Below are 11,586 nucleotides of genomic sequence, written 5' to 3' on the forward strand. Positions count from 1 at the left end.
CCCCAACACGTTTATCAAAGATGGTTATGTTTCCTAACCATAGACATGTGTTGTCATTTGATGAACGGGATCACATCATTAGGAGAATGATGTGATGGACAAACCCCATTCGTTAGCTTAGCATTATGATCGTTACAGTTTCATTGCTACTGCTTTCTTCATGACTTATACATGTTCCTCAGACTATGAGATTATGCAACTCCCGAATACCGGAGGAACACTTTGTGTGCTATCAGACGTCACAACGTAAATGGGTGATTATAAATATGCTCTACAGGTGTCTCCGAAGGTATTTGTTGGGTTGGCATAGATCGAGATTAGGATTTGTCACTTCGTGTTTCGGAGAGGTATCTCTAGGCCCTCTCGGTAATGCTCATCACTATAAGCCTTGCAAGCAATGTGACTAATGAGTTGGTTGCGGGGTGAAGTATTACGGAATGAGTAAAGAGACTTGCCGGTAATGAGATTGAACTAGGTATGATGATACCGACAATCGAATCTCGGGCAAGTATCATACCGATGATAAAGGGAACAACGTATGTTGTTATGCGGTTTGACAGATAAAGATCTTCGTAGAATATGTAGGAGCCAATATGAGCATCTAGGTTCCGCTATTGGTTATTGACCGGAGATGTGTCTCGGTCATGTCTACATAGTTCTCGAACCCGTAGGGTCCGCACGCTTAACGTTCGATGACGATTTGCATTATGAGTTATGTGATTGATGAACCGGAGTTTGTTCGGAGTCACGGATGAGATCACGGACATGACGAGGAGTCATAGTGATGTTCACCATTGAAAACTACTCCATCTCACGTGATGATCGGACATGGATTAGTTGATATGGATCACGTGATCATTTAGATGACTAGAGGGATGTCTATCTAAGTGGGAGTTCTTAAGTAATATGATTAATTGAACTTTAATTTTTCATGAACTTAGTCCTGATAGTATTTGCATATCTATGTTGTAGATCAATAGCTCGCGTATAGCTCCCCTGTTTTATTTTTTTGATATTTTCCTAGAGAAAACTAAGTTGAAAGATGATAGTAGCAATGACGCGGACTAGGTTCGTGATCTAAGGATTATCCTCATTGCTGCACAGAAGAATTATGTCCTTGATGCACCGCTAGGTGACAGAACTGTTGCAGGAGCAGATGCAGATGTTATGAACGTTTGGCAACCTCGATATGATGACTACTTGATAGTTTAGTGCACCATGCTTTACGGCTTAGAACCGGGACTTCAAAAACGTTTTGAACACCACAAAGCATATAAGATGTTCCAAGAGCTGAAATTGGTATTTCAGACTCATGCCCGAGTCGAGAGGTATGAGACCTCTGACAAGTACTTTGCCTACAAGATGGAGAAGAATAGCTCAACCAGTGAGCATGTGCTCAGAATGTCTGAGTACTACAATCGCTTGAATCAAGTGGGAGTTAATCTTCTAGATAAGATATTGATTGACAAAGTTCTCTAGTCACTATCACCAAGTTACTGGAACTTCGTGATGAACTATAATATGCAAGGGATAACGGAAACAATTCCCGAGCTCTTCGCAATGCTAAAATCGGTGAAGGTAGAAATCAAGAAAGAGCATCAAGTGTTGATGGTTAACAAGACCACTAGTTTCAAGAAAAAGGGCAAAGGAAAAGAAAGGGAACTTCAAGAAGAATGACAAGCAAGTTGCCACTCCCGTGAATTAGCCCAAAGCTAGACCTAAGCCTAAAACTGAGTGCTTCTACTGCAAAGGAAATGGTCATTGGAAGCGGAACTGCCCTAAAAACTTGACGGATAAGAAGGATGGCAAAGTGAAAAAAAGTATATATGATATACATGTTATTGATGTGTACTTTACTAGTATTCATAGTAGCCCCTGGGTATTTGATACTGGTTCAGTTGCTATGATTAGTAACTTGAAACAGGAGTTACAAAATGAACAGAGACTAGTTGAGGGCAAGGTGACGATGTGTGTTGGAAATGATTCCAAGGTTGATAAGATCACCATCGCACACTCCCTCTACCTTCGAGATTAGTGTTGGACCAAAATAAATGTTATTTGGCGTTTGCGTTGAGCATGAATATGATTGGATCATGTTTATTGCAATACGGTTATTCATTTAAGTCAAAGAATAATTGTTGTTCTATTTACATTAATAAAACCTTCAATGGTCATACGCTTAATATAAATAGCTTATTGAATCTCGATCGTAATGATACACATATTCATAATATTGATGCCAAAATATGCAAAGTTGATAATGATAGTGCAACATATTTGTGGCACTATCATTTAGGTGATATTGGTGTAAAGCGCATGAAGAAACTCCATGCTGATGGGCTTTTGGAATCACTTGATTATGCATCACTTGATGCTTGCGAACCATGCCTCATGGGCAAGATGACTTAGACTCCGTTCTTCGAAACAATGGAGCGAGCCACTGACTTATTGGAAATAATACATACCGATGTATGCAGTCCGATGAGTGTTGAGGCTCACGGCGGGTATCATTATTTTCTGACCTTCACAGATGATTTGAGCAGATATGGGTATATCTACTTGATGAAACATAAGTCTGAAACATTTGAAAAGTTCAAAGAATTTCAGAGTGAAGTGGAGAATCATCGTAACAAGAAAATAAAGTTTCTACGATCTGATCGCGGAGGAGAATATTTGAGTTACGAGTTTGGCCTTCATTTAAAACAACGTGGAATAGTTTCACAACTCACACCACCTGGAACACCACAGCGTAATGGTGTGTCCGAACGTCGTAACCGTACTTTCACAACTCTTGCCACCTGGAATATTTGAGCATCCAGGTTCCACTATTGGTTATTGACCGGAGATGTGTCTTGGTCATGTCTACATAGTTCTCGAACCCGTAGGGTCCGCACGCTTAACGTTCGATGACGATTTGTATTATGAGTTATGTGATTTGATGAACCGAAGTTTGTTTGGAGTCCCGGATGAGATCACGGACATGACGAGGAGTCTCGAAATGGTCGAGACATAAAGATTGATATATTAGAAAGCTATATTCAGACATTGAATGGTTCCGGAGACGTTCAGGTATTTTCCGGAGTACCGGGAGGTTACCGGAACCCCCCGGGAGAAGTTATGGGCCTTATGGGCCATAAGAGGGAAGCACACACAGCCCACAAGGGGCTGGTGCACCCCCCCCCCCTTGGGCAGGAGGCCGATTAGGAGTAGGAGAAGGGGGCCAGCCCCCCTTTCCTTCTCCTTCTCCCTTCCCCCTTTCCTACTCCATGTGGGAGGTGGAATCCTACTAGGACTAGGGAGTCCTAGTAGGACTACACACCTTGGCACGCCCCCCTAGGGTCGGCTGCCTCTCCCTCTCCCTCCTTTATATACGGAGGCAGGGGCACCCCAAAGACACACAAGTTGAACTTTTAGCCATGTGCGGTGCCCCCCTCCACAGTTACACACGTCGATCATATCGTTGTTAGCCATGCGCCGGTAACATCATCATCACCGTCGCCACGCCGCCGTGCTGACGGAACTCACCCTCGTCCTCAACTGGATCAAGAGCATGAGGGACGTCATCGAGCTGAATGTGTGCTGAACGCGGAGGTGCCGTACGTTCGGTACTTGGATCGGTTGGATCGCGAAGAAGTTTGACTACATCAACCGCGTTACTAAACGCTTCCGCTTTCGGTCTACGAGGGTACGTGGACACACTCTCCCCGCTCGTTGCTATGCTTCTCCTAGATAGATCTTGCGTCATCGTAGGATTTTTTTTTTGAAATACTACGTTCCCCAACACTTTCCCCTTTGGATACACATTCTTCAACTACTAAATACATGCCTTCGCAAGTTTAGAATTTGAGAGCATAATTATCCTTCTTGATTACAACAGAAAATGAAAAGGACAACAAAAATGGAGTAGACTTTAAGTAAATAGGCCCAAAGGGACAAAAAGTTAGACCATTATGATTGTGATAAACTAAGAAGGAAAGTTGAACCAACTTAACTAAAAAGCAATGACGATAAGATGTAATTCAATGCCACAAAACATAACTAAACATCCTCAACCCATGTATCTACTGAACTGGGCTGCTATAATTGATGATTTTTTAGAACCCGACACCGAAAGTCAAACAGTAGCAGGATATTGTACTAACTAATCCTCTTAATCGGTTCATGGCAAGGTAAGCCTCAAAGATGGAGTGCAGGATATTAGTGCACGTTATTAGTAGCAGGATACATGTGAAGATAATTTAAATGTACTAACAATTGCATAAACATCTCTAGACCTTTTTCACAAAATAAAGGTAGCATTTTATTTACTAACTAACCTTGGGGCTTGTAATAACATTTAGTCAAATAGCTGAATCAAGGAAAATTGATAGGAAGACAAGGAATGGGGGTGTTCTACAGCCATGGCTACCAGTAGGCCTCAAAAATTGATAGTGCAGGATATTAGTAGCTGTATATACGTGAAATATACTAACAATCATTGGGGAATCAAGATGGCCATTTAGTATAATAAAATCTACTCAATCTGAAATAGTAGCTCGTTACTCCAGATTTGTGGACAATTTAGCTTCCCCGTCGAAGCCACCTGCCCCTATGAGAACAAGGACATAGGGATTAGTAGATGGGGAGGGTTGGAGGCACAAGTAAGAAGCAAGAAAAAAGAAGCGGGAGGAAGATCCATACCTAGGTCCTCTGGCCGCTGCAACCCATGATCGAAGGAGAGGCGGCAGCGCAAGGAGGTATGGGAACTTTTGGTCTCCTCGGCCGGGGCCGTTGTCGAGGTTGAGCTCCTTCTCCGACAGCTTCTTCACAGCGAGTCTCTAGGGTCCGTTTCACGATGGTGGCAAGGAGGAGCACGTGGGCGGCGGCGGCCTTGAGCAAAAAAAGGTGATAGCGGGGACATACCTCTAAGGTGGACGAACAACCGCACGAGTGCCGGACGGATCTGGGCCGTCTCTGTGGCCCACGCTTCTCCTACCGAAGATGACGACGGCGGCGCCCACCATGCACAGAAGCGCGCTTCACGCCCAAAGCCACCGACACCCTCTTCCTCCTACTCCGCCGCCGAACAACATCGCCATCCGTAACAGAGGAACGACGTCGAAGACGCCGCCATCGTGTCAATCCTGCCCTGATTCAAGGCTTTCGTCCGGAGACAACGGCCAACACCAAGAAAGCTAGGACATGGCAACACACTCGGCGACGCCTCAAGGAAGGAAACGACACCCACAGGCGCCGTCGTCGCCGGCCCGACCAAAACCGGACAGGATTTTCATCCGTAATGTTGCACACATCCACACCTCCGAGGTTTGGGGCAACCGATCCATGAAGCCTCACACCGCCGTCACCGCAGCAACCTGTCGTTGAAGCTGCGCAGCCGGGTCCTCCCACACCAGCACTGTCGAGAGAGCGCGCCACCACAACCACCAACAACCCAGGCGAGGAACCGCAGTCACCTACCACGCCGTGCAGGGGCCAGGACCACCACGACGGCCTTCACCCACACCAGGGGACTGCCACGCAAAGGAACCAGCTTCAGGCCCAAATCGAGACCGAGAATGGATCTGGATCTGACCCGCACCGCACCTCCATCCACCGCTCCGGCGCCAACGCCTCTGGGGGCATCACCGCCCGCCCACCACGCGGAGACGGCCGGCCGGCCGCTGCCCGCCAGGAACCCTACCTGGCTGGGCTTCCACAGCGCCGCCACCTCCATGGCAGAGGGCTTGCGCCGCCGCCACCCACTAGCGCCAGCGCCCCGCCCTCCATCGCCTCTCTGCAGCCTCCCTCGCCTTGCTCCACATCGCCACCGCTCCACCGCGCTCCCCGCCGTGCGTCGACGAGCGCCACCAAGATCCGCGCCGTCGGCCACCCCGTCTCCAAGGCAGACCCGAAGACGACCTGCTCCGCGCGAAGAGGTTCGTCGGGGGCGCCGCTAGCACCCGCCGCCTTCGACGGTCGGGCGTGGCCGCCACCGCCGGCACTGGCGGCGGCGGCGGCTGGGGGAGGAGATCCGGCGGCCTTCTGAGCTAGGTCTTCGGGGGCCTCCGGAGCCGCACGCGTGTGCGGCCCGGGAGGAGAAGGGTACTCTGCCTAGGACTTAAGTTACAGTTTGTGAATTCCTCTTTTTTTTCTCTTGTCAACAAAGTAAACGGGGAGGGCATGGTCCAGCGAGGGAAGAAGACGTGGCCAGCCAATCACGACCATTCACCCGTACAGTGCTTTCTGCCAACATGGACGTCGCGGGAGTGCGCCCTTCTTCCCCAGCTTATTGTGTTGGCTGATGATCCAGGACCAGGATATCAGCTCTGCTATGTAGGCATTTTCGGCTAAAGTCACGATCGAATTGATATGACGACTTGTAGGCAGAGTTGCTCCAAGTATCCGACCCACGGAGCGATCACGAGAGGGCAAAGCTATATTTCTGTTTGAGTACGCGCTGTCAAACGTTCATTCACACCTGTAACGTGACAAGCCGAAGCAGTGAAGCACCGACACAAACCCATCACGGGCGAGGGAAATGAAAAACGCCCCGCGACGCACATGCCGGTTGGTGGCACGGAGGCGCAAACGCCATGAGAACAGGCGCATACGTGCACGCCGCCGCCGCCACCCTCGCCGCGCGCGATCCTATCCCCGCAAGCCCTCTCGGTGGTTGGCCCTCGGTTACCCATGGCCTGGCCGCCACTGCCACACATGGCGAACGGTTTTGCATCTCGCCCCGCTTGCAGACCGCACGTTAGCCGGCGCCGGGTTCTGACAGCATTGCTCGTACCACATAGTTTTCCGCCTCATGTTTAAGGATCGGCAAATGATTGTTTGGATTTTTCTCCATGTGAGGGGGGCATCCACAGAGCGCCGGAAACTACACCCGTTCCTGGCTGCAGCCGTCTCCGGTGGCATCTTGCTCCGAAAGGGAAGCGGCAATGACATCGGAAGGTTCCCATGGTTGTTTTCTGGCGAGCTCACGATGAATTGCACATGAGTTGTGCAGCACTTTGGAGGAAAAGGCCATTTAGCCCGCTGAAGATCGCCGTGCGTATGATCAATCAAAAGGCACTACCAACATACCACTAGTATTATTTAACTCTGGTTGGTGGCCTAATCCAATAATCCAATCACGTTTGCCTCTATCTACAGCCCATTAGCTAGCAGTAAAATAATCACCAGAAACTTAACCCTACGCAGAGATTTCCCCGAGCCAATTGAGCAAGACAAGAAGCGTGCTCCCTGCGCTGCAGCACCAGAGCACCTAGGCCTCTCGCGCAGGCGGAGTCCGGTGAAATGTCGCGCCCAAAACCTCCTTGTTTTCTTTGCTGCTGACATGGTGCTCCAGCCACCTCCATTTGTCTATCGGCATTTTCGGCACAGTTTCACCCGCCGGGTGCACGCGGCGGCACTTGCCCCCGGTGCACAGTCGCCGTGGCAGCAGGAGCGTGATCGTGTCACGCGTGCCGGTGAGGTGTCGAAATCGGCGGCCGCCTGGCTTGGCTGTGCCTGTGGTGCTGACATGCCTGGCTGGCCGTATGGAGCAGACGGCCCCACTCCCAGGGCTGGCTAGACAACAAAACGCAGCCCGCATCACTAGCGGTTCACTTACCACCACTGAACGTCACTCACTCAACCTGCTCTAGTGACACTAGCAAGTGGAGCGTAGTCAGTATCAGCAGTATTATGAATGCCTTTTGTGTGTATTCGTGTAGAACGGTGCTCACCATTTATCATTTCTCTGATTCTAGAAGTGGGCTGGGTGATTTGATTTGGCGCGGCAGGTGGTGGCGGTGCGTGCCCGACGCAGGCGGGAGAGGCACAGCCCACCGACTGGACTAGCAATGTGTGTGTATGTACGCCCACATGCCGCACAGCTAATACGGGTCGGGTCAAAGAGGACCGGAGGGCCCGCCCGTCGGTGTGCCGCCAGGGTTGGTGCCCGCGCCTGCGCCTGTGCGTGCGCGTAGGACACCCGGCTTAAAACGCCGCACCCACCACCGGTCTTCTCATCGCCGCATCCATATTTCTTCTTCTTCGTCCTCCTCCACCTCTCTCCTCCAGAGCACACAGCACACAGCACACGCTCCTCTGAAGGTGACCACCACGCCCCAGGCGGCGCCATTGCCATGGCGGACAAGGTAACAACAACGCCTGGCCTGGCCTGCTTCTCTTCTCCCCGGTTTCCTCCTCGATTTACCGCGTGCGTGGGGTGGGGTGGGTGCGCGCGCGATCCGCAAATTTCGTCCGGCACGAGCGTTCGTTTCTTTGAAATTCGTAGGCCCTCTTCCCTAGTTTATATGCCATTGATATGTGTTCTGCTTCTCCTTTATCCACTCTTCACTAGTTCACTTGGCAACGAAGCTGATCTCGGTTCCTCTTGTCCAAACCAACTGTCGTCTTTGTCAGAGATTGACAGCGGCTTCATGGACGACGCCACGTTTTCCTCTGAAACCCCACAAGTCGTTGGAGTGCCGAGTACTCAAACCAGAAACGCCATGAGAAATGAAGTGCGCAGCAAGCAAATATCTCTCGGGCTCTGACCACGAACTCCTGTCCTTATTTTCTGCGAGTGATGTCACCGCTTTCCTTTTCACCCACCGCTTCGCTGCCAAGATCAACGCGCGTTTCCCTTTTCGTTGCCAACTGATTTCAACATCATCCTTTGAGCCAAACTGGAAAACGAGCACAAAAACCTGTCCTTTTCTCATAATAGAGGTGTTTGTTTCACATTTCAGTGTCGCAAGTTTTCCCACTGAATTTGTTGTGATGAAACGCTTTGCTCCAATATTCAGTGTTAGGACAGTTCATGAGTTAATACTACCGGTAAACTGTAACAAGCATTCAGTAGAATATTTAAGAGGGTCATTTGTAAACGCCATGGCTGAAGAATCGGTGATGACAGTTGTTTCCTTTCTCATACTAAGAAAATTAAGAGTTTCCGAGTGTAATCTGGGCATGTTAGTGACAGAGTGAGTCCTTCCTTCTGGAAGGTACAGTATATAGCTCATCCTGCTACTCCTATTAGGTACAGTTAACTCTGAATTAACAATTGTCAAGTGTGAGGCTCACACCTGGATCTACTTTGAATACTACTCAGCTGCATTTACCTTCATTTAACCCCCCTCGATCTCGTCGCAGATCTCCACGGTTGTCCTCAAAGTTGACCTTGAATGCGCGCGATGCTACAGGAAGATGAGGACGGTCCTCTGCAAGATCCAAGGTAACTTAACTCCCGTCCGTCACCAATCAGTCAATCACCCATGCAGCGAGGCTGTGGCCTCGTGGCCGCCGCTGACACGTGGGCCCACGTGCATGCGAGGTTACGGTGGGTGGGGCAGCGTCGTCAACCTCGTGGGCTGACCGTGCATGAATTTTGGATTGTGTTGGGCAGACAAGATGAACATCAAGACCATCTCCTTCGACGAGAAGAGCAACGCCGTGACGGTGTCCGGGCCGTTCGACCCTGACAAGCTGTGCCGGAAGCTCTGCTGCGAGGCCGGCCGGGTGATCAAGGAGATGCACGTCAACGGCAGGGAACAGAAGGCGGACAAGGACGGCGGCGGCGAGAAGCAGAAGGCGCCCAAGGACGGCGGCAAGGCCGAGAAGGACGGTGGGAAGGCGGAGAAGCCCAAGGACAGCGGCGGGAAGGCGGACAAGGAGAAGCCCAAGGATGGCGGCGGGAAGGCGGACAAGGAGAAGCCCAAGGACGCCGCGGCCGCCAAGCCGGAGAAGAAGGTCAAGTTCGACGACGCGCCGCCGGCCACGGACGCCAAGCCCGGCAAGGCCATGCCGCCGCTGCCGCCCGGCATGAGCATGGCCGACCTCGGCCCGCTCCTGGAGAAGATGAAGCAGGCCAAGCAGCAGCAGGGCGGGGGCGGGGGCGGGCCCCAGCCGCCGCGCGGCGAGCCGATGATGGCACCGCCCGTGGCCGCGCAGGGGGTGGCCGTGCCGTCCATCTGGCCGGCGCCGGCCGGTCCCATGTCCTACAGCTACGACCCGACGCCGTACGGCCAGCCGTCGTACTACGGCGGGGGCTGCGGCGGCGGGTGCGGCGGGGGGTGCCAGTGCTGCAGGCCGCCCGTGCCGGCCGGCGGGTACTACGGCGTGCCGGTGCACGACCACCAGGGGTGGTACCACGGCAACCGGCAGCCGTACTACCAGCAGCAGCAGCCGTACTGCGGCGAGGACCCCAACGCCGGGTGCAGCGTCATGTGATCGGCAGGCGACGCGCCATGGACAGGGGCAGAGCAATCAGTCATCAGTCATCAGTCATCAGTGTGTGTGGTCACTCTCCCGTACTCACTCATGGCCTGCGGTTAAAATTTTCCTTTTCTTTCTTCCTTCCGTGTCGTGGGTTCTTGTTTATGTCTAATTAGGCGTTGAGTTGTGCATGTGAACAGAGGAGTTGAGCTGTTATGTTCTTGGTGCCTAGCTTGTTTCTTTAGTTGGTTATATTGTCATGAATGAATATATCATACCAGTAATTAAGCACACTCCATAGAAAATTTGGGGCGATGGTAGTATATTTGGATGGAACGAGTTGACTACTCTTAATTCTGATCCCGAACATGCGATGATCATTTGCATACTTGATCAAATCCATGTGATGCTATGAACACTCGCACAACTCCTCGCACACAAAACACAGCGGGGCTCTGTTCTCACTCGTGACCTAAGAGCATCTACAGCCGGAAATCCGGTCCCTCAAACGCCGCGCATACCCGCGGGCGCATCCGGACGGCCCCTCATGTTTTCTTTCATGCATCCACATATCTTAAATTCATGCAAATATATGCACGTCGATCATGCAACACAATGTCGTACGATAAATATCAATTGTTGGTATCAAGCATACATGGCGTTTACATAAAATTTATTTGAAGTGCCAAACTCCAGCATTGCCTCCTTGGTTGCCATTCTGGATTCACATGTGCTCCACAAGATCATTGAGTAGCTGCGTGTGCACCTGCTGATTCCGAAGATTCTGATGCATCTGCAGAAAGTTCATAAGCTAGCCGCATTTTGATCTTCCGGGATTTCAACTTGTTCTCCGGGTGCTTCGAAATTGTGGGTTTGGGCTACACCATCATCCTCATCCTCGACAATCATATTATGCGAAATAACACAACATGTCATCAGCTGTCACAAAGTTTTCGATTCCCACATCATTGCAGCGCTCCGCACAATTCCTCAACAAGCTTCAAGCACATCAAATGTCCTCTCCACGTCCTTCCTAGCCGCTTCCTGCATTGTTGCAAAGTGGCTCTGTTTATTGCCACGCGGCTCGGATATGGTCTTCACAAACGCCGCCCACTGAGGATAGATACCATCGGCAAGATAGTACCCCATGTTGTAGCCCCGGCCGTTGACGATGTAGTTGCACGGCGGTGAGATCGTTGAAGCACGTTGATCTCGTTGTGAGAATTGGACATTCCAAAGAAAGCATGCCAAATTCATAAGTCATGTGATGCCATTGCTTCTAGTATGATGGTGGCCTCTCTGGTGTGACCTTGATACATTTCCTGCAAACCTTTGGGGCAGTTTTTCCACTGCCAACGCATACAATCAATTGATTCGAGCATTCCTGGAAAACCCCCT

At 50.8% G+C, this 11,586-nt stretch overlaps 1 protein-coding gene across 1 annotated transcript; it reads left to right on the forward strand.

Annotated features, from left to right (window-relative positions):
• The first annotated feature begins 7,869 nt into the window (after nucleotides 1-7,869).
• LOC123052134 (protein PYRICULARIA ORYZAE RESISTANCE 21) lies at nucleotides 7,870-10,481 on the forward strand. Its single transcript, XM_044475238.1, has 3 exons — nucleotides 7,870-8,126; nucleotides 9,127-9,208; nucleotides 9,380-10,481. Exons 1-3 carry the CDS (start codon nucleotides 8,115-8,117, stop codon nucleotides 10,201-10,203), a joined length of 918 nt encoding a protein of 305 aa, XP_044331173.1. The 5' UTR covers nucleotides 7,870-8,114; the 3' UTR covers nucleotides 10,204-10,481.
• Nucleotides 10,482-11,586: the final 1,105 nt, after the last annotated feature.

Source organism: Triticum aestivum, chromosome 2D, assembly GCF_018294505.1.
Source record: "Triticum aestivum cultivar Chinese Spring chromosome 2D, IWGSC CS RefSeq v2.1, whole genome shotgun sequence".
NCBI classification, from domain to species: Eukaryota; Viridiplantae; Streptophyta; class Magnoliopsida; order Poales; family Poaceae; genus Triticum; species Triticum aestivum.

Excerpts from the sequence above, each read along its gene's own strand:
- LOC123052134 (XM_044475238.1), top strand. Across the intron at positions 9,209-9,379 it reads GGTCCTCTGCAAGATCCAAG|ACAAGATGAACATCAAGACC; the intron begins GTAACTTAACTC and ends TGTGTTGGGCAG.